The 27,360-nt window shown below is 39.1% G+C and overlaps 1 protein-coding gene across 2 annotated transcripts; it reads left to right on the forward strand.

Annotated features, from left to right (window-relative positions):
• The first annotated feature begins 396 nt into the window (after positions 1-396).
• Positions 397-27,237, forward strand: UBE2J1 (ubiquitin conjugating enzyme E2 J1). Of its 2 annotated transcripts, XM_082049727.1 has the most exons (8): positions 397-556; positions 9,031-9,104; positions 10,805-10,936; positions 11,942-12,026; positions 13,449-13,554; positions 15,951-16,080; positions 20,013-20,144; positions 25,256-27,237. In XM_082049727.1, exons 1-8 carry the CDS (start codon positions 526-528, stop codon positions 25,523-25,525), a joined length of 960 nt encoding a protein of 319 aa, XP_081905853.1. In that variant the 5' UTR covers positions 397-525; the 3' UTR covers positions 25,526-27,237. The 2 variants fall into 2 exon arrangements, with proteins under 2 accessions (XP_081905853.1, XP_081905854.1); XM_082049728.1 differs by lacking the exon at positions 20,013-20,144.
• Positions 27,238-27,360: the final 123 nt, after the last annotated feature.

Here is a 27,360-nt window from a genome sequence, read left to right on the forward strand (position 1 = left end):
ATAGGAGATGGCCTCAAGTTGCACCAGGGGAGGTTTAGATTGGATATTAGAAAAAAATTATTCATGGAAGGGGTTGTCAGGCATAGGAACAGGCTGTCCAGGGAAGTGCTGGAGTCACCATCCCTGGAGGTGTTTAAAAGACTTAAAGACTTAGGGACATGGGTTAGCGCCAGAGTTAGGTTATAGTTGGACCCGATAATTTTCAGGGGCTCTTCAGCCAAAATAACGCTATGGGCATTCCCCGGCCGGCGGCCCGCGCTCCATTGCGCAGCCGCCTCCAGCCTGTGAGGGCACTGCAGCCGCCCGGCAGCGGCCTGGGCGCGGGGCGGGGCCCGCCAGCCCTGGGGGCGGGGCCCGGGCGGCAGGTGCCTCCCCCCGCGGCCACTGCAGGGCCGCCGCCACGTCAGGGGAGTTTCCCGACGCGGGGCGGGCAGGGACGGGCTCGGCCTTTCTCCTCCTCCGCACCCGGCACCCGCTGCCGGAGACGCTGCGGAAGGAGCGATCGAGGGAGCGGTGTCCGCTGACATGGAGGCCCGCTACAACCTTAAGAGCCCGGGTAGGTGGCGCGGCAGCCCGGCGGGCCCTGGCGAGCGCTACGGAGGCGGCCGCCGGCCTCGCCTGCAGGCCGCGGCCGGACGGAGGAACGCGGCCCTGCCGTGCGGGCTACCCGGGCCGCTGCCCTCGGCGGCGGGCGGCCGGGCCCGCTCGGGGGCTGCCGCGATTCGCGGGAGACTTCGGGGCCGGTGCCGGGGCGCGGCGACGGTGGCGGGGCCGGCAGTCGCCTCTGGGGCGCGGCGGGAGCAGGTGCAGCGGCCGGGCCGAGGCGCGGTGGGGAGAAGGGCTGGGGGCCCTGGGCCGCGGCGGTGCCGGGGCGGTGGCGGCGTGCAGGCGGAGGCCGGCTGGGTCCGTTCTGCCTTCGCAGTGCGGTGGCGTTGGAAACTCTCTCCGAGCTGTGATTGGGTTCACACACCCTGGCTGCCTGGTGTGTGTGCCCATGCTTTTTTGCTGGTTCGTGTAAATGTACCTTTGAACTCCTGTCTGGTGCCTGTGCCCTGTTCCCCTGGCTGTCACCTCCTTTCCGACTAAGTGCGTGAGGGGACAGATTGGCAATGCTACCTTAGTCTGTGTGGCGTAAGTTTGTTTTACAGAAGTGTTACTGTACATGCACAAGTGTCTGTTTTTTTCATATGATTCTGTGTTAAAATTTATGCCTATAATTCCTAGACTTCCTTTTGAGTTCTTGAAGTGGGAGAGATGCCTCAGGAGGTGGAGGAGATGTCTTGAGAAACAGTGCTGGAAGGGAAGGTTTTGCTCCCTGGAAGGGGAACTGAGGTCAGGTTGGGTCTCCCCATGGGGTTGTGTTGGAGCAGCCCCTCGCCTCTCTGCCAGGCTTCGCCTCCAGTGAGCTGTGTGGGCAGCCTGTTGCTGCTGGAGCAAAACTTCTTCCAGAGCTTGTAAGGCTAGTTGGGTTTGTGTATCGGTTGCTGTCCTGCCCCTGCTTTCCTCTAATCTGGTTTTGGGAACTAGGTAGTAGCAGCTTCGTGTTATTATGATGAATAATGACTTCATTCTTTAATCACACTGTCCTATTACCAGCATGGGAGGTGAGGAAAAACTTAACATTATGATGACTTGTACTAACAAACATATATGTCAGGCTTATTTACAAAACATGCCTCACGTGGATGATGTATCCATTGCTAAACTATGTCTTTCACCATCACACCCAGGTTGCTTAACTGAAAGATGAGAAGAATCACAAAGCAAATGATGTACTTGTTATAGTTTAAAATATCAGAAAGAAAGACCTTTTTATTTAATTTTTGAGAGATATGCTGGATATGTTGCATATGTGAATTTACAAGGCCACAGGAACATGCTCACTAGTTGTGGTTTGCCACATCATTGGAAATGGTGGTGGTGTGCTGTATGACGTGCTCCTGGGATCTGAGTGGAGAGGGCAAATATTTATGGTTTAATTTAGAAATGATCCTCCCCTCTGTTGTTACTAGTCCCCCATGTTTTCAAAGAAAATTATCTTCACTGGAATTCATTTTCAGCACCTGTGCCATCGCATAGCAAAATGAACCTTAATTGACAAAGCTTCATACAATGGATTAGTATTGTTCCCAAAATTAAGCATGCTCTCTAGCATATTAATATCGTAAATTATTTCTTTTCTGTAGCGATGCTGAAAGTCTACAAATAATTTAAATCACTGTGATTTAAATTGCTACTTTCAGAAGTCACTTAACATCTGTGAAGTCTTTTATTTAAAAAGATGGGCAAAAAGGTATTAAATAAATATGAAAAAATATTTTAAATAAATATTGTTTCTTCAACAGTTGTGGCCCATTAAAACAAATTGATTGTAGTTATGTATAGGCATTGTATTTAGTCTGGCACATTTCTTGCTAACCAGGTAGATAAGCATATGCAATTATTTAATATTTTGTGGATGTTTTACAAGTTCCTATCTTGGTACGGTTACATGGGCGGTTTAATGATGATATCTTACAGTTGCCATTCAGCTGAAGGCGTAAGATGGAAATGTAGAGTGCTCTAATATGGAGGTGGTTTTAATTAATGTAAATGCACTGAAATACATAAAACTGAATCCACCATGTCTCCTATTTCAGATGATTGTTTCATCTGTGGACTGAAGGGATGATTTTGGTAACTGAGCCCTCTAAGGCTTTAGAACTAGTAGCTGTCCTTGTGCCTGCTGTTATTGTTGACTTGAACAGAAGGCAAACCAAGCTGCTGACCTTCAGGTCCTGGTCAGCTTTAGGCATTTGGAATGCATTACCTTGAGACAGAGTGAAGAAAATAACCATTTTGTACCTGCACAAGAGGCTTCTCCTGTTAAAATCCGCTTTTGAACTCAAGCAAACTCTGTTTGCAGATGGTGACTTCTGTCTGCTCAATAGTGTTAAAGAGAATGAATACTACTTACAGTTTTAGCGTAAGTTATTTTAATGATTATAGTAGGCTTTTCCTGAAATATCATAGAGGAAAACACATTTTAAATAGGAGAATTTTGTTAAAAGAAACCTTTGTTTTTACTGATCTTACTTTTGAGCCAAATTCTGCAGCAGGGCTATGACAGGAGCTCAGGGCCTTCTGTGGTTATACATGGCTACATGGATCCCTCTTCTGTGAGTAGATGTGCTAGACCAGATTGATGAATAAGGATCAGTTAGGTGCTCTAGGCCCTTTCTTTTTTGTGTGCTTTCAAACAGACCATGTAAAGAGCAATATTTCTTCACAGCTTTGTCCTGCTGCTAATTGCTACTAGTCAATATATTCATCTTCCTTATCCCAGTTTCTCCAGCTAATGTTAGTTCATGCCAGTGTTTCTAAAGACAGTAACTCTCCACAACATGGAACATGTTGTTCCCCTGCATGCTGTGTCTGTGTTGATGAGAGGCAGCCCAGATGGTGCTTTGGCAGCTCTCGCTTTACCACAGGTAGACGTCGTGGCCACTGAAGGTCTGGGCTTGGCGAGGGTGGTGTGCTAAGCTGCTGCTGGTTCCTGACAGTTACCCTCTGTAAGGGCAAGCAGGTATGGGGGCATTTGCCTGAAGCTGTCTCCTCACACCATCTATGAATGTGGGTTTTTTTATTTCTTCCTCAAAAGATCATTAATTTTGGAAGGGAAAAGATTTCACTCTCCACAATTCAGGCTGCTTTGTATTGCCTGAATAAGGCAAAGCCTTTTAAGCTCTTGCTTCATATTTTTATGTCTATTTTTGGCACATGTAGAAGGACAAGCTATTTTCTGTTGAAGGATTTAAAAATGGATTAGTCAATGTATATCAGCCTGCTACCATATGGCTGATAAACCTCTCCCATCAATATTAAAGCTCAGCTGACTAAAGCACAGACTTCATCCTCTTCATGCTTCAGGAACATCCCTATTTTCTGAAATTTATAAGACAGCTACTTAGAATAATCTCTTTACTTTTTTTTTGCAAGAGCTGTGACCCTTAGCCTGCTGCAAGATCAGACACCAAATCTTGTAGTCACTCTTCTTGTAGTGACAGTCTTTCTTTCATGCAGGATGTTACCAGTCTTCTGAGCAGAGATTAGTGCACACGCACTTGAAGAATTATGAACAGCTACTTACAGTGACTTACATAGAGACCACAAACAACAGTGCATTTTATTTTGTTTTGGGTGGGCTTTTTAATTTGTTTTCAGCAGATTGCAGGCATCCCTATCTAGAATTTGCCTAGTGAGAGCACTGAAGGACTGGGGAGAGCATGCAGAGGGAGGCATGGCATGTGTGTCCTGTAGTTGCTGCCCAGGGGTGATGCTTTTGGATCTTGGACACACAAGGAACATAACACGCCAAGGTTGTGATCCTCTTAGCCATCATCTTCAGTACATTTACTGCTTTTTCTACAGACTATACCTCTCTCTCCACTCCTTACTTTTTACAAATAAGAAGTATTCCTTGTCAACAAGCATGCACCAGTTCTTTGTTAATAAAAACCAGTTCATAGAAAATAGCCAGTAGGCACTGTGTTGCTTAGTACCTTCCCTGTATGAAATAGAATTTTTTTTTTAAATAAGATGTTGAATAGGCATTAAAAATGATTAAAACTCAGTACATTGTTTGTTCTTAGTATGTTCAACAAGCACCTTACATTTGGTAAGTTTTCTCTTTCTTTGTTTTGACTGAACAGTTGCTTTGAACTGTAACTGCAGGAAGAGTCCTGTACTTCCTGCTGCTCTGAGGGAAATGCGAACTAAAGGTCTGTCATTTCTGAGGTGAGAGGAAAGAGAGAATAGACTAATTAAAAGTATGATCTTTTTTTTGTTTTATTTTCTCTTGCAGTTGTCAGTACTTTATGTGAGTACAGGAGGCTTGTTCGTCTTGGGTAAGAGGGTATCTGAGACCCTGAAGAAGTAACACAGCTGGCCTGTCTTTTGGCAAATGGTGTCTCCATTTGTTTTGTAGCAGAAGTCAAAGGAACTGCGAAACCAGATTTTAAAATAAAGCAATTTTGGAAGCTATGGCTGGCTTACGCAGTTGTTCTGCAATTGCACATGTTGGTTTTGTAAGAACAATTGCTTTGTCACATGAGATCAGCATAAAAGGGGAACTCGATGAGTGGAGAACATCACAGAAGCTGTCAATGATGAGCAACTTTATTGTCTCTGTTTGCTTTTATTTAGGCAGAGAAGTGTGGTTTCTCTGGTATGGAGAAACAATGTTCCACACATTATGATGTTTAGAATAGTGTTGAAACTCTAATAGATTTTGGTAGAGATGACTTCAAAATGGTGATGCAGTGTACTTGAGACTGAAGGTTTAACTCTTCCTCATTTTGCTCATTCCTCTGTCACTGGAGGATGTTAATGTGATAGGGTGATCACTGACAGTATGGGAAGGATCGTTAGCGTTATGGGTTGCTTCCACTGCTGGCTTCTATGCCTGTTTATCTGTACTTCTGTTGCTGAGTTGCCAGAGCAAAGATTTGGATATCCTATTGTCCCATCATAGAGGCAGTAAGGAATTATTTGGAAAAGAGCTTTAAAGGAACAGAGTATGTAGTATGTTCTCCTCATCAGCGGTTCAAGGACTTGTCCAACTGGAAATTTTATCTGTCTTCCAGGGATTTTGTTTTGGATGGATGTGACTAGGATGTGTGCTTTTTTTATGAAGAAAGACCACGTATTTTGGTCCTAATGAAACTTTAAATGTGGTTTTGATTCAAAATTAAGTGACTATAAACTGCTATGCAAATATTTTGTGAAAATATAGTAACATTTTTTGTGAAATGATGTACAAAAATATATACAGGAAGTCAAAAATGTATTTAAAAACAGATGTGAACTTGTAAGGGTTAAGAAAGGTGGGGACAAAATGAATAAACACATGGAATGCAGAGGTAGAGGAGAAGAGCATTAGTAATGTGGAGCTCACTTGAAAGTGTGGTAACGTGGGTTTATTCCTAGAGGAGAGACCATTTGACGCAATTCTGCAAAAGGATTGTAGTTTATATTTCTGGGTACTTTGTCTCCTTTTCCCCCTTCTACTGTTTTTAATTCACTAATGATCACATATCATTCACAGCTTATAAGCTGTCCAGGAAAATCACATTCATAATGGAGTAGGTGACACACACTTAGTTAGTGACACTGTGCAGGTCACTGTGAACCTGTTAAGAGTCTCTGAACGTTTAGATTTAATAAACTATTCTCTAGAGAGTACAACACTACTAAAAAAAATACCATTCTCCATATCAAAGAACTGTAGTAGAAGTATTTAGTAACTCTTCAGTCTGCTATGACCCTTTGCTTTAGGTGTGTTTTTTGCATGCTTTCATGACCACACCACTTAAAGTGATTTTTTTTTTTTTTTTTTTTTTTACTTAAAACATCAAAGCTCATTGGGTGATGTTGTCTTACAAGAAATCCTATGTACTTTACATACAAATTTAATCCTGACTTTTTTTTTTTAATTGTGTGATCTAGTCATTGTGCAGTTGAACTTGTGACTGTGATTCACTGTTATTTTTTCCCCTTACATGAAATTTAAAGTTACCTTTAGTAAACAGGATTTCCTTTTGAATGCGAATACAGGCAGTTTGTGTGAATGGGTTCCCAGATGCCTTGGGCTGCTGCAGCAACTAGTGGTGGTGGTTCAGCAGGTGACCCTGGGCACTGTGAGTTCTGAAGTCGCTTGGTGGTTACACCAACCACGGGTCAGGCATTCTTGGCTCAGTGGTCACATAATGAGTGGAGCTAGACAAACCAAAGCCAGCTAGATTTAAAAAGACTTACCCAAAATATAATCCATGAGAAATGTGTCATGTAATTAAAGGGCCTTAATGCTTGTCTCAAATTGATTGTGTGGTTTCAATTTCTTTCTTTTTCTAATATTATTTTCTAATGTTTTTCCTAATTATAAATAATAGCATCATTAATAGACAAACACATAACAAAGATGACTTGTATTTTACTAATAGCTTAAGTGGGCTTCATCCTAGAGAAACTTTTTATGAGTTTTACTAATTCTTTGGAGCACCTGGATTTGAGAAGTAAATCACATCCTTACTTACGCTGTCTTGTCAGCAGAGCCATTGGAAGAAATTCCTACTCTTTGTTTCTCCTGAGTAGACCTTTAAGTCTTATTTAAATGGAAAAAAAAAAAGAACAGTCATTAAAAAATAAAAAGTAGAAAGCATTTGCTGAAGCAGTAGAGTCTGCCAGATTGTTGTGGGTTTTTTTTTTTGTTTGTTTGTTTGTTTTGCTTTCCCTCAGTTAATGTGGGTAGCTGCATGCAATGCTGAATTAGGGGGAGTGTGTTTCTTTTTCCATCTTGGTCCCTTGTTTGGGAAATTGCAGTAACAGAGTTGTCTGCCTTATCCATGACTATTCTATCTTTGGCTTCCTGATACATGTTCTCAGTTTTCTCATGGTTACCCTTTTGTTTTAGGGAGGTGTTGACTCCTGAATTAGCTCACCTTGGTGCATGCCACTCTTCTTCTGAAGGCAAGTGTCCACACTTGTTGGCTGTGAAGCATTGCTGGGTCTGAAGCCATTTCTGGTCCAGGCTGCTTTTCTTATTATTCCGTGTTAATGAACTGGCAAACCTTAATGCGAATGAAAGAGACAAACTGTTTTTCAGTGGAGTCTGGATGCCACTGCCTATGATGTGACATTATGGGCTCTGCCAGGTGTTTAATTGACACCTGCAAATTTCTGCAGAGTCCGTTTGCTTTTTGGGTTGTAAGAAATGAAATTATTGGAGTTTGAGCTGTTGTTATAGCTGTCAAGAAGTGTGAAGGAGGAAAGGAACTTTTCACACTAGATTGAAATCAGAACTCCTCTGTGGGAAGGTTAGAGTAGCTTCCCTCACAGCGTCATGACAGTGAGGAAAGCCCTGGAGTCTGAGCATGCTGCACAGCCTACAATCAGCTGGTCATTCCAGGCTTTGTAAATCGACTACAGTTCACTTTCACCGTAATGGAAATGGGGCAGTGTTTCTCCTTCTTTGTAATTAGATAATTACATGAGTGGGAGGGACATCCATGGCTTGAACTGAATATTGAAAATGGATTAGGGGAATCTATTCCTACCTAGTTGCATGAAGAGGTAACTGGTGCTTGTACTTTTTCCAGTAAGTAGGAGGGACTAAGAACTTTCCGCCTAACCTTATTCATGAGGAGCATCCTTGAATTTGTCTGTAGCTCTTATCTGTACTCTGCTTTTCAGCTGGGCTGAGTTCTTCATAAGGCATTAATGCATGATGCACATGAGGGCACCTGTCAGGACAAGTGATGTAACACAACTTACTAAAGGGGAAGGAAAAAGGATATGCAGAAAAATGATGCTGGTGATTCTGAAATAGAAGATTGGAGAGGGTGACTAATGACTATCCTGAATTTAGGATAGAAGAATACCTGTGTGTCAACACTCAGTTGTAGGTTCAAATTACAAAGGCCCTGGGTAAATTTTTCTGACTGGGCATATGCTTTTTCAAATCTAGCATAAAACTTTGTCTCCTTTTAGTAGCAGTGTGTTGCTTCCTCTCATATCTTGTTGTGACCTCCTTTGGAATAATTAAGGAAGTAGTAATGTAAGTCACAGGAGGTGTCAGGGTAAAGCTTTTCAGCAGTTGTTGAAAAATGCACACGATGGCTTTTATGATAAAATATTGAGGTTATTAGTCTTGTACATCTTGTATTTAAAGTCTGAAACTCTGTTAATTACGCCTATGTTTTTCCTTTTGTCTTTGGTGCAATTAATAATGTAAAACTACTTTAATCCCAGTGTTCAGTGTTGAGAAATGGTGACTGTGCAACGTAATTTTCAGAACTTTGTGCTTGCGTAACTCATTTAAGATTTATTCAGGATGAGTAATTTCTATTGTGTCTTGGTTTATTAGCTCCAGTGAAGAAGTTGGGATGTGCTGAAAAAAAGTAGATGAAAGGAGCTCTGCAAGAAGTGTTTATGTACTTTTGTATGCAATGTGTATTAACTTTTTCTTTATTTCCATGTCTTTCTTTTTTTCAGCTGTAAAACGTTTGATGAAAGAGGCTGCAGAACTGAAGGATCCTACAGATCATTATCATGCACAGCCTTTGGAGGTTTGTTTCTCTATATGTTTGCAAGAGCTTGTAATTAGACTGTGTTATGAATATATATACTCTAAGTTCTCTATGCGTATGTATTTGAAATGTACATATTTAGATACTTTAAATATTGATTCAGTTCTTTTTTTCCTGTGATGGAAATCAGTAACAGAATTCTACTTCAATGGTATTGTAATTCCAGGTTGTTAGTGAAAGTACATTAAATCAGTTTTACATTGCACCTGAGTAATTTTGTCATGCAGGTGTAATATGTTTATTCCCCCTCATCCTTCCTGAGACTACATAAGTGCATTATGTTTAAGTTAAGCTTTTTACACCCAAACATGACGTCTGGCTCACCTGCTTAGTTTTCAACAAAACACTTAAGCCTAGGTGATCTATGAGGATTCACTATTTTGTGTACAAAAAACCTGAAGACATAAAATGGTGTAATTCTGGATGCATTTTATTAGAGAATGCTTAGATTCCACTTCTTGAAGTCTTCTAAACACCTATTTAAACTTTTTGGGCTGAGAGGACATTGGAGTTCTGATGGTTCAAAGCTTAATAGAAATCTCTTCTGATTTTGCTGGAATAATGAAAAAGGCAATGTTCTGTGGTATTTGGTTTGGGAGTTCGATTTATCTGTTCACAGAAATGCGTAGCACACTTAACATGCTTATAGAAAATAGCATGTTCCTGGATGCTGTAAAGTATACCTTATTATCAACTAGTTTTTGTCTGTACCTTGTGTTTCCCCTTCTTGTGGCAAAATGTAAGGTTTAATTCATGCTCTTGCTTGTAAATTACATGAAGGTCTTATTCCTTGATTAAAACAGTGGGTCGCTGGGAAGAAAGCAGTGGTGGGGAAGGAAGGAAATGCTGGAAATGTTGACAGTTACCTCCCATCCTTGAAAAAAATTGTAACTATGTGGATAGTCCCAGCCCTGTGATAGCAGTGTTCAGCATTAGTTGAAGGATCTCATTCACTGACAGCAAGACTCATATGGACTCCTAACAGCAGCTGTTACTCTGCTTGGAAATGTTCAGGAAGTTGTGGGCATCACGAGATCTGATACATAAAGCCAAACACAGAACCTCAAAGAAATAATGCTTAAAGAGAAGTTATTTATATGTCCAATGAAAGTAACATTCCAGATTTCGAAGTGTACCTGTTGTGCACTTAGGGACAGTAGCTGTTTCAAAATTGTTTATGGAGAAGCAAAGAGGATGGGAATTCTCTGGCATGAGAGTCAAAACCCTCTGACTTGGGTGTGGAAGGGACTTGGGGGGGCTGTCATTAATGTTGCTTCTTGGAGTGGGTCTCCCCTCAATTCTCCAGAAATTATTGCTCACTGGGGCAAAGACCCGATTTTCCCTTAGCTGACTCAGTTTTCCATCTGTCTGGTAATAACACTTTTGTCATAAATGATGTAACTATAGTGAAGAGCTTGAGTAAAATGAATTTTAGGGTTTTAACAAAGCTAGTGTGTAAGAAAATTACCAGAAGCCACAACATTTTATCCTTTTAATCAGAATATTAGTACTGCGTTTGTTATCTTACTATCCATTTGATTTTGACTTCTTAAAATTTCTGTTGTGCACTGTTTCTTTAGCCTGTTCTTGTTCATTAAAATGGTGTTTAGTTGCCTAATTCTTTGACGTACTCTTTTTTTTTTTTTTCCCCCCCCCTCCTTCCTTTGGTGGCATTTTAGGATAATCTTTTTGAATGGCACTTTACTGTTAGGGGTCCTCCAGATTCAGATTTCGATGGAGGGATTTATCATGGGCGAATAGTACTACCACCTGAATACCCCATGAAACCACCCAGCATTATTTTGCTGACGGTAAGCATGTTTACTGTTTTTTCCTTTTGTATGTGATCAATTTAACCATAGGTGTCTTGAGAGACTCTTTGCATTTAAGGTAATCTTATTTTTACAAGAAAGATGGCAGAGTAGAATCATAGAATGGTTTGGGTTGGAAGGGACCTTAAATAAAATCTAATTCCAGCCCCTCTGCCATGGGCAGGGACACCTTCCACCAGACCACGTTGCTCAAAGCCCCATCCAGCCTGGCCTTGAACACTTCTAGGGATGGGACATCCGCAGCTTCTCTGGGCAGCCTGTTCCAGTGCCTCAGCACCCTCATGCTGAAGATCCTTGTATCTAACCTAAATCTACCCTCTTTCTGTTTAAAACCATTGCCCATTGTCCTATCACTGTGTGCCCTTGTAAAAAGTCCTTCTTCAGATTTAAGTCCCCTTTAGGTACTGGAAGGCTGCTGTAAGGCTTCCCTGGAGCTTTCTTAGTACAGTTAATGTTGCCAATTTAAAACCAGAAGTCTTCCAAGGTGATTTGGAATACTATAATTACCTGGAGCTTTGCACCTAATAAATGAAAGTTTTCTCCAGGAGTAATCACGTTGCTGATGTGATTGTCTAATCTCTGTTCTCTCCATGCGCCCTCTTGGTCTCTCTTGGTGACATTGGTCACACGTAGGAAGGCAGACCTATGGTTTGGGGCAAAACCCCACATTTGTGCGTAGTTTCATAGGGTTTTCATAGCTTTTTAGGCTCTCTGCACGTGGTGTGTGGGTTACAGGAGCAACAGGAAAGCCATGACATTGCACTGGGACGTGAGGTATCAGTTAAGGGTTTCTTCATGCATGAATAGAAGCGGATGGCAGACTTCTTTAGAAAGCTGAATGCCAGTTTTGTGAGTTTGGCAGTAATATGGTTATAAAGAATTGTTTGCATATAGATTTGTTTGGTGATGGTTTTTACAACTTGTACCAAAACCCAGGAGTTAACTTCCAGCATGTTTTATTATGTCCTCCTTCTTCCTTTGAAGGCCAATGGCAGGTTTGAAGTGGGGAAGAAAATTTGTTTAAGCATCTCAGGGCATCATCCTGAAACATGGCAGCCTTCATGGAGTAGTAAGTAACAATTATTTAGAAAATGTTACCTCCATCAAGCAACTAGATCTTTAAAATGAAAAAAAAAAAAATCACAAAGAATGATTGTAGTGGAAAAGAGACAGATTTTGAGGGAGTAAAAGTATTGGAGAATTTGAGAAATGTAAAGTCATGAACAAGAGACATAGGAGGATTTGGGAATGGCATTTAATAAATGCAGCGTGAAAGGGTTGAGAAACTGTGGAGTGATGGTAAGCTCTTACTTATTTGGATGCACAAGCATTAAGAATTCACAGACTACTTACAATCTTTTTTTTTTTTTTTAGTTGTTCTTATGAAAATACTTAAGTCCTATTACTTTGCCCTGTTTTTGTGTAATCACTGAACACAGCTTGAATATTGATAGAGGGGAGTCTGGTAATTAATTCTGATGCTGTACTTCTGAACACTCAAGAGGAAAGACAACATGGTCTGAGTTCAGAATAACCGAGTGTTTTCTACCTTTTTAAAAAATTTCATTATCGCAGAAATTGAAAGTTAGCACAATTTCTCCAAGCCAGTATTTCTGTGTTTATATAATTTTATTTTTGTTGAGTGCAGTACTTGAATTATTTCTTTGGATATCAGTTGCACTTTAAAAATATCTTTGTAAGATCTTGGGAGTTTACTAGCAGACTACTCATCAACTTTTGTAAAGTGCCTTACATCTTTTTTAGTGTAGAAAATACTGCCTTCTAAATAGGAGGTGTAAATACCCTATCTCTATTTTGTGGTACTTACATTAATGTGTTATTTATTTACCCAATCTATGAGCAAAGTGTCTCGAATTCTTAAGTTTCACGATTATGTAAAACAAAATTGAAAGAGATTGTCAAAAGAGATATTTTAGATGACAGTTCTATTATGAGCTGTAATTAGTCTTTAAGTATCTCCTTTCCCAGCATGATGACATAAAAGGAACAAATTCTGTGGTACATTGCATAAAAGAAAACCACTGAGCTTGTGTGCACTAAATTGCAGAATTCATGTCTAATAGAAGATGTGCACAAAAAGAAGAATACCTTATGAATCCTCGTCTTTGCCTCCCTCCCCCCCATTTATATATTAAATCTGCCCTACCTTTTTTCTTCAGAACTTGTTTTTAAAGTCTGGGACTGTAAACTTTATATTGAAGGAAATTTTTGTGACAACTTACCTTCTCTGTGTTGGCTGAGGGAAGAATAAGGCCTTACCTTTCATTTATAATGTGAAATCTAAAAAATGAAGAAAGCCTTTCTGTGTATCAAAAAACCCAGTGCTGTTTGTATGAAGTTCAGACCTGTTCCTCTAGACAAAAATGAAGTTTTGCAGGCAGAATTGCAACTTTTCTATACCGAGTATAGAGTGAATTGAAATAACAGTTGTTTCTGCAACCCTGTTTGTACCTCTGTTCTCCCATTTTAGTAAGAACAGCTTTATTAGCCATTATTGGATTTATGCCGACCAAAGGTGAAGGAGCAATAGGATCTCTAGATTACACACCAGAAGAAAGAAGAGCTCTTGCAAAGAAGTAAGCACTAAGTTTATTACTATAGGTACACATATATGTACTTCTTTTAGGGTAAGGCATTGAGTAGAAAGTAAGTCATTTCAGTCTGTTCTTTTGAATTTATTCCAAATATAAAAAAGTTCTGTGACTTGTATATATATATATTTTTTTTTTCCTGAACATTGTGCAAACTTGGAACTTATGGTCAAACAAAATACTTTGAGAGGGCTGTGTCCTTCCAGTGTTATGTGGTCAAATTAGAGGTTTGTCTGAAATTCACGCCTAGAAATGTAATTAACATTGTGATATGGTGGTAATTGCAGTGTGGAGGGAAAATAAGTATGATGGAATTGACAGTAAGTGGGGGAGAAAACACCAAAACAGTGATGTATATTTCCCTTAAATAATAATGAAACAACAACAACAAAAATCTGAAGCAACTGCTTCTAAATGATTTTTAGGAAATTAACTTAAAGTTAGATTTGTGGCTCTGATGAAATAATTAGCTTAGTGGAGAAGGGGAAGGCGATGGATGTTGTTTATCTTGGCTTTAGCAAGGCTTTTGCTGCTGTTCTCCATACTATACACACAGAGAAACTCTTGAAGCACAGCCTGGGTGAGTGGGGACAATAAGGTGGATTAAGAACTGGCTCAGAGGACTGTGGTGAGCAGCATGAAGTCCAGCTGCAGGCCAGTCACTACTGGTGTAATCCAGGGGTCAATATGGGGCCAGTGCTGTTCAGTGTCATTAATGACCTGGACAATGGGGCAGAGCGCACCCTCAGCAAGTTTTTAGATGATACAAATGTGGGAGTAGTGGCTGGTGCATCAGAAGATTGTGCTGCTGTCCAGAGGAACCTCAAGGAGCTGGAAGAATCTCATCAAGTTCAACAAAGAGAAGAGCAAAGTCCTGCTCCTGAAGAGGATTAACACCAGCTGACCAGCTGTAAAGGAGCTTGGAAAGGGCGGGTCCTGGTGAGACACCAGGCTGATCATGAGGCAGCAATGTGCCCTTGCAGCAAAGAAGGCAAATGGTAACCTGGGCTGTGTTAGGAAGAGTGTTGTAAGCAGGTGGAGGGAGGTGGTCCTTCCTCAGTGCTGATGAGACATCTGGAGCGCTGGGCCCAGGTTGTGCTGTGTCTGGGTCATGGTGTAAGCAAGATATGGACATACTGGAGTGAATCTAGTGCAGTGCGACAGAGGTGACTGAGGAGCTGGAACATTTTTCTGAGAAGAGGCTGAGAGAGCTGGGAGAGTTCAGCCTGGAGAAGGATCAGGGGATCTTATCCATGTGTACAAATATCTGAAGGGAAGGTATAAAGAAGGCAGAGCCAGGCTTTTTTCAGTGGCATGCAGTGACAGGACAAGAAGCAATGGGCACATACTGAAACCTACAAAATTCAATCTGAATGCAAGAAAACGCACTTTTTTTTTTTTCACTGTGAATATGGTCAAAGCAGTAGCACAGTTTGCCTAGGGAGCTTGTGGAATCTCTATCCTTGGAGGTATTAAAAATGTAGCTGGATAATGACCTGAGCAACGTGCTCTGCTTGACCCCGCTTTGAGCAAAGAGACTGGACTGAATGATCTCCAGAGGTCCCTTCCAACCTTATCTGTTCTGTGATTATATTTACATGAAATCTTATACCCGTGGGTTTGGTTTTTTGTTTTTTTTCAATCTTTCTCCTTTCCCTATTGGGGAGGAGGAGGTACTTGAAAGATCATATCCCTGTCTTACAAGCAAAGTTACTGTATTCCAAATTGCAACTAGGACCTTATTTTGCAGGCAGATGTGAGCTTGTTCTGCTTATACTCTGAGCCATTTGGAAGCTGCCACTTTCCTGTTGGCCTGACACTGAGTCAAAGCTAATAAAACCTGCTGAGAGTCAGGGTTTTGGTCTTGCTGCTGTAGTGTCAAGGCTGTGTGGTTTCTCATTGGCTTGGAGACCTGCCCGCAGCAGCGTGTTCTATAGACAAATTACATGTGCAAGAGAGCAAAGGGAATGGTCTCGCAGAAGCTGGAATTCCTGGATTTGAGGTGCAAGCTCCTGGATTCAATTTAGTGTTAGCAATAAGAGTGAGATCTTCATAATTTACAATTCTACTTCGCTGCGGATATAAAGTAGGTTTTAAAGTGGTAACATTATTAATAAAGTGTAGATAATAGCAATATGTAAGTTAGTTGCTTATATTTTCTGAAATTACATGGTAGAATATGTATTTGTAATACAGATAATTTTAACATAATTTTTCAAGATAGTGTGATTTGGGGTGGGGGGAAGTAATTTTAAGCTACTGGTCTTGATATCACTTGTCTTCCTGTGGATTGTTTTGCAAATAGCTTGTTTAAGCAAATGCACAAGAATATTATGAGAACATATTTCTAAGCTATTCTAAGCTATGTCGTTTGTGGCCAGGTCACAAGACTTCTGTTGTGAAATGTGTGGCACATCGATGAAGACAGCCCTCTTACCACTAACATCCGGAAGTGTGTCAAGCCAGGCGGACAAGGAGGCTAAAGAACTTGCCAGACAAATTAGCTTCAAGGTGAAGTAACAGTTCAAACTTTTAGCTCTGTTGTATAGAACTTAAAAACAAATATTGAGGAAAAACTTGTGAATTGCATAAACATTCATCCTTTCATAAACTTTCATCAATCACTATGTGGATACCAGTTTTTTTAGGACAGTCTGAAAGAGAAAAATGGAAGTGTATCTCTTCTAATGTGCCAATTAATAAATTGTGCATCTCAAGCACTGATTGATTTGCTTTAATTGCAGTGGTGAGCACTGTGTTAAGAACTGCTGAAGTATGTTGCTTTTACTTCCATGTTTTCAGTCACCAATAACTTGATTAAATTCTCCAGAGTTAGTCTTATCATAAAAGTTTCAAGGTAGTTTGGGCAAAGCTAACCTAATTCTTTTTCCTTTGTGATTTCCCCCCCCCCCCTCCTTTTGACTTATGGAAGGAATAAAACATATTCCTACTGAGAAATGGTTGCAGATTCTTTTGAACTGCTCTGCAGCTGAAGATACTGAAAGCTGAACTCTGGTATGGAAGCTGCTGTTACCCAAAAATGTGTTCTCTAGCTTGTGTTTCAGTGAAAGTGAGATTTGTCTAGCCAAATACGTGCCTTAGAAAATTGCATGTCTTGCATGCACAGTATTGTTTTTCACTGGGTTTTCCGCTGAACTGTGGAATCAGCTGCTAAAGAAGGCTGCTACGCATGAGGGCGGGGAACTACAGTGAAATAAATTATGACAATGTGGCATTGGTGCAGAATACATCTTCACTAAGGTCAGGGATGCTGATGTGTCCCCTTTTAGTCACCAATGTTCTCTTAACACTGTCCTAAAGACTACTTTTGTGTGTGTATGTACCATGAGAGTTAAGATTCCCTCCTGTGGAGCATTACTGTCAGTTTGGCAGTGTTCCTGTGTGATCTCAAATCTAGACATGTTGATGTGGTTTGGTCTGTGTGTAATAATGCTTAGGAAAACACCTCAAAGTATCTTACAAAGATGAGGAGATATAGGGACAAAGTCTTAAAGCTGAGCTGCTCAGAGAAGCAATGAACTACCTGCTCCTGGCTTTTTTATAGTATATAAGGGTTACAAAGTGTAGGATTAATTTTTACTTAAGAACTGCTAATCTTCATCACAGAAATGCTAGAAATATTAGAGGTGGGTTTTTAAAATTATTTTTTAGAAAGAGCTGCTAACTTACATCTCGTACCTTTTACAGTTTTAAAATTAAAGACTTAGGGACATCAATCTCTAAAGAGTGTTGGTGTGTTCCATGTATCCACATACTTAATTGCACTTCCTAAAAGCAGCACTCAACAAGGGAAAAATGAACAAAATCCTCAGGTTTCTACAGCCTTTTACAATCCATTGTGGGTTTTTTTTACAAGGTATATCAGTTCCGTCCTCTGGTTGCACTTTCCATCCCTTTCTCAAATCAAATTTTGGGTTGTTTTTTTTTTAATTTAAGCTTCCTGCTCCCCTGCGTTGCTTGACTTTATTATGTGTTTGACTGATACGAGGCTGAGGCATTTGGTTGATGTCTTTGTAGTAAACTAATAATATGAATTACTAGCAGGGAGTAGAATATTTTTAATCATTTTGATATAGTCCGTGTCAATTCATGGGGTAAGATTTAATGTCAGATTGCTGATTGAGTGTATAATTTGAGAGAGTCTCTCTACTATGAAACATGCTAGCTATCTCTGCATTATCTTGATCCTTATAGAAGAAATTTCCTAACTTTTTCTAGATGATCTTGGGATTATGAGAAATTATTTCATACCAGCATTAAGTGAAATGGTAACTTATTAAAAAATCCCCATGTGTGGTTTTGAGAAATGAAGGTTAAATTCAGGAGAAAAGATAGCAAACCACATTTGCATATTACCATCTTCTTGCTTCTGTGAGTCTCCACCTTTGTTCCTGTCTCTTTTAATAGAAAACTACATTTTTGAAAGAGTCAGGATTACATTGACTTGAAAATTGTTTTGTTCATTTCAGGTGCTGTACACTATAAATTCCATTCCACTTAGAAGGAAAAAAAAAAGAAAAAAATACATGACTAATAGCATACACATTACTGTAAAACAATATGATTTATCTACAAGTTGGCTATCACAAGGCCTATTTTGTAGTAAAAATAATTCTCCACTCACCCTCATGATTACTTTTGAATATGTTGATCTTCTTTCCTTGATGTCTGTGTTCTCTCCAGCTTTTCTGGAAGCAGAGGTAAGGGCTGGAGAAAAGAAAGACTAAGTGATGAAAAAGATATTTTGGTTTTGGGAACTTTCAAGTGGTTTATTTGATTAGCATGACTTCAGTCTGGCATACTAGACTTAGTACTTTCATAAACTAAACTAAATCAAATGTGCATTTTGTAGTGTATGTGTTTTATAGAGATTAACAGTAAAGATGAAATGAGCTCTTTTTGGGAAAATCAGAGGTATGAAGAGCAGTGGTGACAGGTTCTGGGGAACGAACTGGATGTGGGAAAGGAAAATTCAACCTGCAGGTTGTCAAAGGCTGGAACAGGCTACTCGAAGAGGCTGTGGAATCTCCAGCTTTGGAGATACTCAAAACTCAACTGAACATGACTCTGCTTTGGGGAGAGAGTTGGACCAGGTAACATCTAGAGTTCCATGCCAGCCTAAATTAGTCAGAATCCTGTGTTGCTTTCTTGCTGGTCCATATTTGAGTCATAATGTGTCCTGTCTAATACTAGAGTTCATAATAGTCAAGTGCAAAAGGAAAGCACTGTTGTCAAATTATAACTGGTTTTAAATCTTGAATTCATCTTCAGGTCATTTCAGTGACATATTTTTCAGATTCCCCTGTGATAATATACATCAAGAAATGGAATTTAATTTCTTCAAACAAAATAGTATAATGAAATAATATTATCTTGTGATCTTTTCAGCTTGTTGTAACTATAACTGGTTGGTTTCTAATACACTGTTTGTATTTCTTACTACTACTACCACTACTTATATCTGCATTTAAAGACAGGGATTAGATTTGGAATTGTCATTTTTATAATAAATTGAGATCTAGATACATGACTTGGGAGTGGACTTGCTTGCTGATAAAAATTGATATGGTTGTGACTTCTTTTTTTAATATGTATGAATTTTTAAGTGTTTCGGTTCAGGACTATGATGCTATGTCCTCTTCTGTTCCTAAGGGATTATTGCAGGCATATATACTGTTTTAACAAAAGGTTTGTTTTTGATCTTCTGTGCGTCACTATTGATCTCTTGTCTCAAATTTCCAAAAGCATGAAGCCTAAATTCTGGGAATTGATGCTTATTAGATATTTTATACGTGCATACAAAGCAGTATCAAAGACTTGTATTTTTTTTTTTTTTTCTCTGCTTGTGCTGAAATTTAAATACTGGAAGCTGAGGTGTGTGTGCCTGATACAGTGTAGTGCCATATATAGGTGCACACTCTGGCTGTGAGGCAGCTTCGGTACTAGAACCAGTATAGCCACACTAAATTAGCACTTACCGGAGGTTAATTAGCCCTGCTGAGATACAGGATATATTAGTTCACTTCTAACAGTGGTACTCAGCATTCACTTAAGGACATGAGAAACAGAAGGTTTAAAAAATGATGTTATTTCTGGCATAATGTTGTCCTGGATCTTCTAAAGAATTTTCTGTTTTTGCTCTACATCTGCACAGTTTTGAATGTTATACCTATTATGTGCAAACAAATTTAAAATTGTTTTCTAAATTGATGTTTGCACAGCTGTAGTCTTCTCTAGTCTTATGTCTAAAGATTGAGAATTTCTTACACCTGTTGGTGTGTAATTGAAATGCATTTGACATACTTGATTGTTCAGTAAGTCTCATATTCTCCACACATTAAAATATGCGTTCCAAAATAAGCCAAATATTTTTGGAGCCATTTTGAGCTTGTCTCTGAAGCGTACGTATGTACTCCTTTTAGGCAGAAGTCAATTCGTCCAGAAAGTCCAGTGCTGGGCCCTCAAACGTGTCGGGACTGAACCACCCTGCTGCTTCACACGAGCCCCAGCAGGATGGTGCAGCTGCAGTGTTCCAGGATCCAGCGGCTGCAACGGTACAGTCCACCTTTGAGTTTTATCAGTGCAGCTACAGGCGTAGTCTGGACATTAAATCAGTACAATTCAGCTCATTGGGGGCTTGCTTAAGAGTATGTAGTTCACAAATTTCTTCTAGAAATTCTGCAACCTTTTATATAAAATCTATTTGTAAACTTTAGCAAATAGTATGCTGAATCACTTTTAGAAATAGCAATCTCTTTGCTTTCACTTCCTTCTCTTACAAACAATAATGTTCTTTTAGCAATTCTTGTTCTCAGTAGTTCCTTTAACGTGTGCATTAACAGTTTGTTAAAATATTACAGTGTCTGAATTTACCATCTGCATAATATATCAAAGTTTTTTGCAATAGAATTCTTAGCCAGAGACAAGAAAAATGTTTCAGTGGTGATTTGTAGCTTTTAAATATTATTTAAGGGTATCTCACCTCTTAAGTAGATCTGACTAAAACATTCTTACAATTTGAAGTATGACATATCTTAATACTGCAAGGTGTAGAGCTTACGTAATGGTTTCAGGAGTGACCGAGGCTTGGTGATGGGCCAAGGCAGCTGCTGGTGTGACTGTGGCAAATGCAATCTAAATTCACTGATAAATTGCAGACAAATCCCAGCTAAGCTGTGTTTTTTAGAGAGGATGGGGCAGCAGATCGTTTAAAAAAACTAAAACACATCAAATAACGTCAGACCATCTGTTGCGTGTTTGCAACATGTTTTCAAGCTATGTAGAAATATAAACATGCTAATAGCATAGTGTGTGGGTTTTTTTCTTTCCTCACAATAAGGATTTTTCCAGATTGTTCAGGATTTAATAAACCGTTTTATTTTATTCTTCTTATTACCGATCCTGGCTAATATAGTAGAACTAGCTGAAATGCCAAGGCATTGCTAGCGTTTTCTTGAAGAAAGAAAAGACTGATTTTTTTTTTTATTAGTCTTATTTCTAAGAAATTTGTTTTAATCAATTATGCTGATTTCATAAGTAATGATTAACTTAATTTTCAACAAACAGTCCCATGTGAAATGTGACCTTTAAACATGTGAATGTGTGTAAAACTATATGTGATAAACTATAAATGATGAAAAGTGGATTCCTGTTTTACAGGGATCAGACTGTTGCACTCATGATTGTTAGTTTGAGTTTGAAGCAATACGCATGTTTCTGAGCTGCCACATTTTGAGTGTTAAGGATTTTCTGGAGCCATTGGTGAATGAAAATTTACAGCCATACAGTTGGAAGAAAGAAATGTCTGAAGCCAGTGAAGAATGGTCTTACAAAACACCTCTGGCTGGACTACTTCTGACAATATACATATCTTCTTTTTTTATTATTTGTAATAACTGTTGATGTCTATTCAGGGCATAGTAATGGTGTATTACTCCTGTTCGAGCATTCAAATTGCAAGTAAAATTGCTGGAAGTTGGCTTGATAAAAATTAATTGCCCTTAACATTAAGAAAATGAGATTCTTCCACATCTAAGCAAAAGAATGTTTTTGAATGAATATATTGTAGATACTGAGGTTGTACTTGGGTCCAGAGTAAGTCACCTACTGTGCCAGTGGTCACCTAAGTGTTGGTACCAAACTCTCATCGCAGTCCCTGGGACTGGTTGGTGGAGGCTGGAGGGCTCTGCAGCTCCCCAGGACGTGGAGGTTGGTTGACGCTGTTGCTCGCTCTGTCCCACTAGTTGCACTGATTAACTCCACATGGACTATTATGGGAGCCTGAACTCCTACCATGGCTGTGGCAACCTACATTTAGTGTGTTGATGTGGAATGGTGTCCCACCTTGGTGCTTATAGTTGATGAATAAAATTATAATCCTTACCAAGTATCAAATTGACAAGCTAAGAAGTGTAGTTAAGACTTTTTTTCTGATAGCTGGGGAATACATTAAACCTCAGTATAACTGTTATTAAACAATATACTGTAGTAATGTCCTGCACTAATATACTGGCTGGATGAAGTGTTGGAATGAGGGATAAAGAAATAAACAGTGTAACTGAAGTCAACTAGTCTTGAACTGATGAGGGAGGTTTCTATTAGAAAATGAGACTGTGTTCTGATACATGGGATTTATAGAAAGCCTTGCTTTTAATCATATGTTCTGAATGATGTATCGTTAAAAAGTGTTTCCTTTTATCACTATTAGATGGTGTCTTAAGTTTTGTAATAGTATGCCAATATTTTTAAATGTCTTGCCAATCGGGGGTGCTTGGCCTGACTTTGATTAATCACACAACATACATATTTCTTATTAGCCTTTAAGTTGTGCTGTGTCAAACTTCAGCTGTTCTTCAGCTGGAAGTTATATGGACAGCCAAGTATTTCCCCTATCCTTGTATCTTCTTATTTCTGTGTGTGTCTGAGATCATGAGTGTAACTGAACGAGGCTTCAGTAATCCAGAGGATTTATATGGTTCTGAGTTCCTAGAGTTTGCTGTATTTTTTTAGACCATCCTTTCCAAGATGATTATTTAATACTTCCAGCATTCTGATAAAAATCTTTAAAATAATGGCCTGGATACATAAGTGATGCAGTGAATGCTACAGTTCTTCTGTGGACTGAACATAGTACAGATTTCCTTACTTGTATTTTATTATATGATAGGACTTTTTGTTAATTCTAATACATTTTACTAAACTAGCCTTATTTGTCAAGTTCTCATGTGTTTGAAGCAAAGTTTTCTACCAGTTCTAACAGTTTTGGAAGTTTCAGAAGTAATATGACATGTAAAGTGCATATTCAAGAACTGTGAAGATCAGATGATAAAGGTGGCTCAATGTAGCTCATGTTATGTATATTTTTTTTTTAGTCTATTAAGCCCTCATTCCCAAAATTTCCAGTATGGTTTTGCAGAAAATGACTTAAAATTGGATGGAAATTGTGAGGTGTTGCATTAGTCTAAAAATCTTGACATTTTTGCCTAAGGAGAATTTATAAACTTGCTGTTAAATGAAGACAAGATTGTGATTTTTTTTTTTTTTTTAATTTATAATCTGCCATTTTTGGGATTCTTAATAATTAAGTTTTAAATAATATACACATCTAGATAAATATATTTTTTAAGTTACACTAGCATCTTGTCCCAAATTTATATCAGGTAATGATCATTCCTTTCTTATCTAACTTGCTTCTGCATGTCTGCTAATAGTTGGTCATTGATGATGTTGGGAGTCCCAAGGCAGTGGATTAGCTCAGCTGTGGGTGAAGAAGCCTTGCAGTTGTCAGTGAGGTTTCTCTTGAATTACAGCTCTGCTATGTCAGTGTGTGGCACCTTGGCTCATTCAGAACATGGTCTTTGTTTTATTTTTTTGAATTTCCAGTGGTAGGAAGAAACTCAGGTGTGTGTAAGTATGAGGGATCAGAAATATTTCTAGACTCCTTTTTAAATTCCTTTTTTTTAAGTTGCTTTAAGAAAAATAACACTCTGCCTGCTGAATTTGCAGTTATTGCTTCCTGAATTCACCTCTCTCCCTCTTTCCCTTTGAAAGATGAGGGTGTAGGTGAATCTAGGAACTTAATTTTCAAAGGCTTGGCCTCTCTAGGTCTTTATTTTCCTTGGAGTGAAGGACTTTCAAGTGGGTTCAATATAAAGTAGAATGGTTTTCATTTGCAATGTAGTGGAAATCACAGCAAGCTGCTCGTAGTGTTTTTGGATGTCTCTGCTGATAGAATAAATATTTTAAAACCATTTTTCTTTGAAGCTACCCAAGCTGCTTGCTTGTTTAGGCAAGAAACCTGTGTAAACAGGCAAGTTGTCAAATGCGGTAATTATGTCAGTACTTCCTTGCTGATAATAAACAGTGGGAAATAGTAACGATGAGGAGGTAAGAAAGGAAGATCTCTTCCCTGGGCGAGTCAAATCGCTGACGAGGTGAAAATTTGGGAGATTCTCACATGCAGAATATGTGGCCAAAGAGTGACAGGAGCAAGTACTGTCTTGTGGGTCATCAAACCTGATCCACAGCTGAGGACATTCCCTGTCTGGCTATGTGGAAATGGTGTCTTTTGTGGATAGAGTAGCTGGCCAGAACAGCACTTAGGGTTACGGATATTGTGTCCATTAAAGGGCTTTTGCTTAGAAGCAAATATAAAATGTCCAGACTTCTAGTTTTATCTGCTGTAATGATAGCATTTTAGAAGAAGGGGGTGGGAGCGAACCTAACTCTGGAAAAGAGCTGCAAGTTGCTTGTGAGTGGGAATACTGAGAAGTGAAAAGACGTAAGTAGCTCTGACAAATAAACATTTTTGACAAAGTTAAAATTTAATTTCCAACAACTGTGCTGTGTTACTGGCTCACATTTCCAACTTTTTAATATTAAAACCTTTTAGTATTGCAAGCAGGATTAGGCCAGTGGGATATCAGAACCCATAGTTTCAATCTTACAACCTGAAAAATTATTTTCTTTAGAATAGTACTCTGCTGAGCTGAACACCAGTTGCTAATGTTTATTTTCTTACTACCTATAATGGTAGCAGTTTGACCAGTAGAGGGCAATAATAGGTATGTGCATCCTTAAGTACAGTGCTCAGTAATGCCTGCTGGAATCACTTTGGTGCTTTGTGTTCAGGATTTTTGTTTTGTTTTCCAGTGTTAGTGCTGGTGATGAGAACAGGCTTTTGGACCCAGCTGGCCACAGGAATTGGTGCAGCATTGCTTAATTATGGTTCTCTGGACTTCTTGCTTTCTTTCCCTCTCTATCTTGTTTTCCCTTCAGTGGAGGTGACATTTACAAATCCTCAGAGACGTAACTATCTGGAGAATTATTAAAGATTTCTTGAACTGCAAAAAGTTAAGCAAGTTCTAGCCTGAGATATTTGAAATCTCCTGACTTGGAACCAATCTAGAATTTAAATATTTGATAGACTTTCTTCAGACATTTCCTGTCGTTAGAACTGCTAATTTGCAGCTTGAAATAGACTTCCCAGGATAGTGTATGGACAAAAAATGATGGCTGTAACTATCTTGTAATTACTAGTGACAGGTGTTATCAGGCCTTCAAGTGTTAACTATTATCTGAAGAGTGCATTTTAGTCCTAATGGCTTTATTCCTTGCTGGTGTTAGGCACTGTTTCGCCTCACCGCTCTTCATGTTTCCTCTTCAGGCTGAATCTCAGAACAGCGGCGCAGCGGCCGGTCAGGAGCAGCCCCCCCCCGCAGCCCCCAGCACGTCGCTGAGCCCCCGGCAGCGCCGGGCCCAGCAGCAGAGCCGGAGACGGGCCCCGTCCTCGGCCGACTTCAACCGGGGACAGCAGCCCAGGGTCAACACCAACCACACGGGATCAACCGTTCTCATCGTCCTTCTGACTTTTGCATTGGCAGCTCTTATATTTCGTAGGATATGTTTGGCTAACGAGTATATATTTGAGTTATAAGGTTGTTTGTCGTGACGGCGTTGAACATTCTGTATTGGGTATGACAAGAACTGTTTACAAACGTTACTTTTTGTATTTACGCCTAAATTCTTATGAATGTTAATGTACCTACAGATACATTGCTTGTAAGAAAAGCCAAATTGGACTTTTAACTACAACAGGTGTTAACTGCATACCCACTAGATACTTGGAGAGACAGTGCAGTAACGTCAAAGCATGTGGGAGGGGAATCAATCTGAGAAAAAGACAACTTAGAAAAAGTGGTTGATTCACTTTTTTTATGGAACATAAATGCAATTAATCACCCCATCTCAGTTAGTGTTAGATTTTACATTGGAGAAGGAAACTTCTATGTGTTTGTGTCCAGTGAACTCTTAATTTAGAGAGGATACAGTTTTGTAACCACTTTTATTTACCGTGACACATTTCTGGAGAGGGAACACATAGGAATTGATTGTGATGCTGCTTTGTGTGATAGGGGGAAAGGAGTAGGGGGGGGAAGAAGGGGCCAGAAAACTACTTGCATTATTCTTTCTTTTTTTCTTTTTAAGAAAAATTGGGTAATATTTTGCAAGATTTGAATGTCCTCTTCTCATACTCTCAATTGTATGTCTTGTTTGTTTTTAAATTTGAAGATGATATAAAAGATGTCTTTTCTTGCAATAGTTATAAATATGTAATATAATTATTTACCCGGAGCTGTTGTCTTTTAATTATACCAGAAATATACGTAATATGTTAAACTGAGTCTTTCATATGTGGTTTTATTTACTAAAGAAAATTTAAACTTTATTATACTTAAACTCTCATATATATGAACGTACTTAAGAGAAATATTTATTAAAATCTTGGTAGTAATAAAGAATTTCAAGCCAGTCTTTGGTTGTATTTCAAGTATCACATGGACTGTTTTGTTTGTTTTAAGTTATTTTATTTTTTTTAACCTAAAATCTATATTGGACCCAGAGGCTTTCTGCATTATTAATTTATTAAAAAATAAACAATTGGTAATATTAATGAATGCTGTGAAATCACATATACAAGCAATAGACTTACCGTTCTTAGGGTTTTGAGAGGTTTTGTCCGTCAGTATTTAAGTATTGCAAAAAGCAGAAGAAAGCCATCAGTGTGATAATTTTCCTCTCGTGTTATTGTTCAGATTTCAATGTATTGGTAGCATGTTTATTTCAAGGACAATGAAATTTAGGTAACTTTCATTTTGTTGCTCTCAAAGATGATATCACTGTCTCATCCTGTTTCTCAGCAGTATTTATCAAACTACCTACAGCTTTCCTAAATTTTGTTAATTATAGTATGTATTAGTGTTTTGAAATATTAAAGTAGCTATAACGACTTCTAAAGTAAGGAAAGCCCAATGTGTGTCTAAGGGGGATGTGAAAATTTAAAAAAACACAAACCAGTTCTTTTATAGCACTTCTTGTAGACCTGATAATCTTGTTTGCAGGTAAAATGGAACAAATATTCAAAAATACTTTAAGAAGTTTGGATGAAAGTATGTACCTTGTTGAGCAATTACTTACACATTCTACTGCAACGTAATTTGATGTCGATACTGATTATGTTGATTGATGTTTTTGCCAACTTCGTGTATTTATTTCATTAAAAAAAAATACAAAACCCCACCCCAAAACACAAAAACCCCCTCTTCATCCCCTGTAGCTTCTAAAATAAAAGTACCGTGTTTCCTAGTTGGCAAGTTGCTGCATTACCTGTTCTGTTCAGGTAGCGCAAGCCTGGGCTTGCAGAAGAAGAGCTCTGGGCAAGGTCTGACCCAAACGGCAGCTTTGCTGGGCTTAGACTTGCTCACTCCCCTG

This window comes from Streptopelia decaocto (genome assembly GCF_964273445.1).
Source record: "Streptopelia decaocto genome assembly, chromosome: 3".
In the NCBI taxonomy this organism is placed as follows: domain Eukaryota; kingdom Metazoa; phylum Chordata; class Aves; order Columbiformes; family Columbidae; genus Streptopelia; species Streptopelia decaocto.

Bases quoted from the DNA above. Each gene is read 5' to 3' on its own strand.
- UBE2J1 (XM_082049727.1), top strand. From the start codon at position 526: ATGGAGGCCCGCTACAACCTTAAGAGCCCGG. The intron at 10,937-11,941 runs GTAAGCATGTTT...CTTCCTTTGAAG, and splicing joins CCAGCATTATTTTGCTGACG to GCCAATGGCAGGTTTGAAGT. The intron at 13,555-15,950 runs GTAAGCACTAAG...GTTTGTGGCCAG, and splicing joins AGAAGAGCTCTTGCAAAGAA to GTCACAAGACTTCTGTTGTG.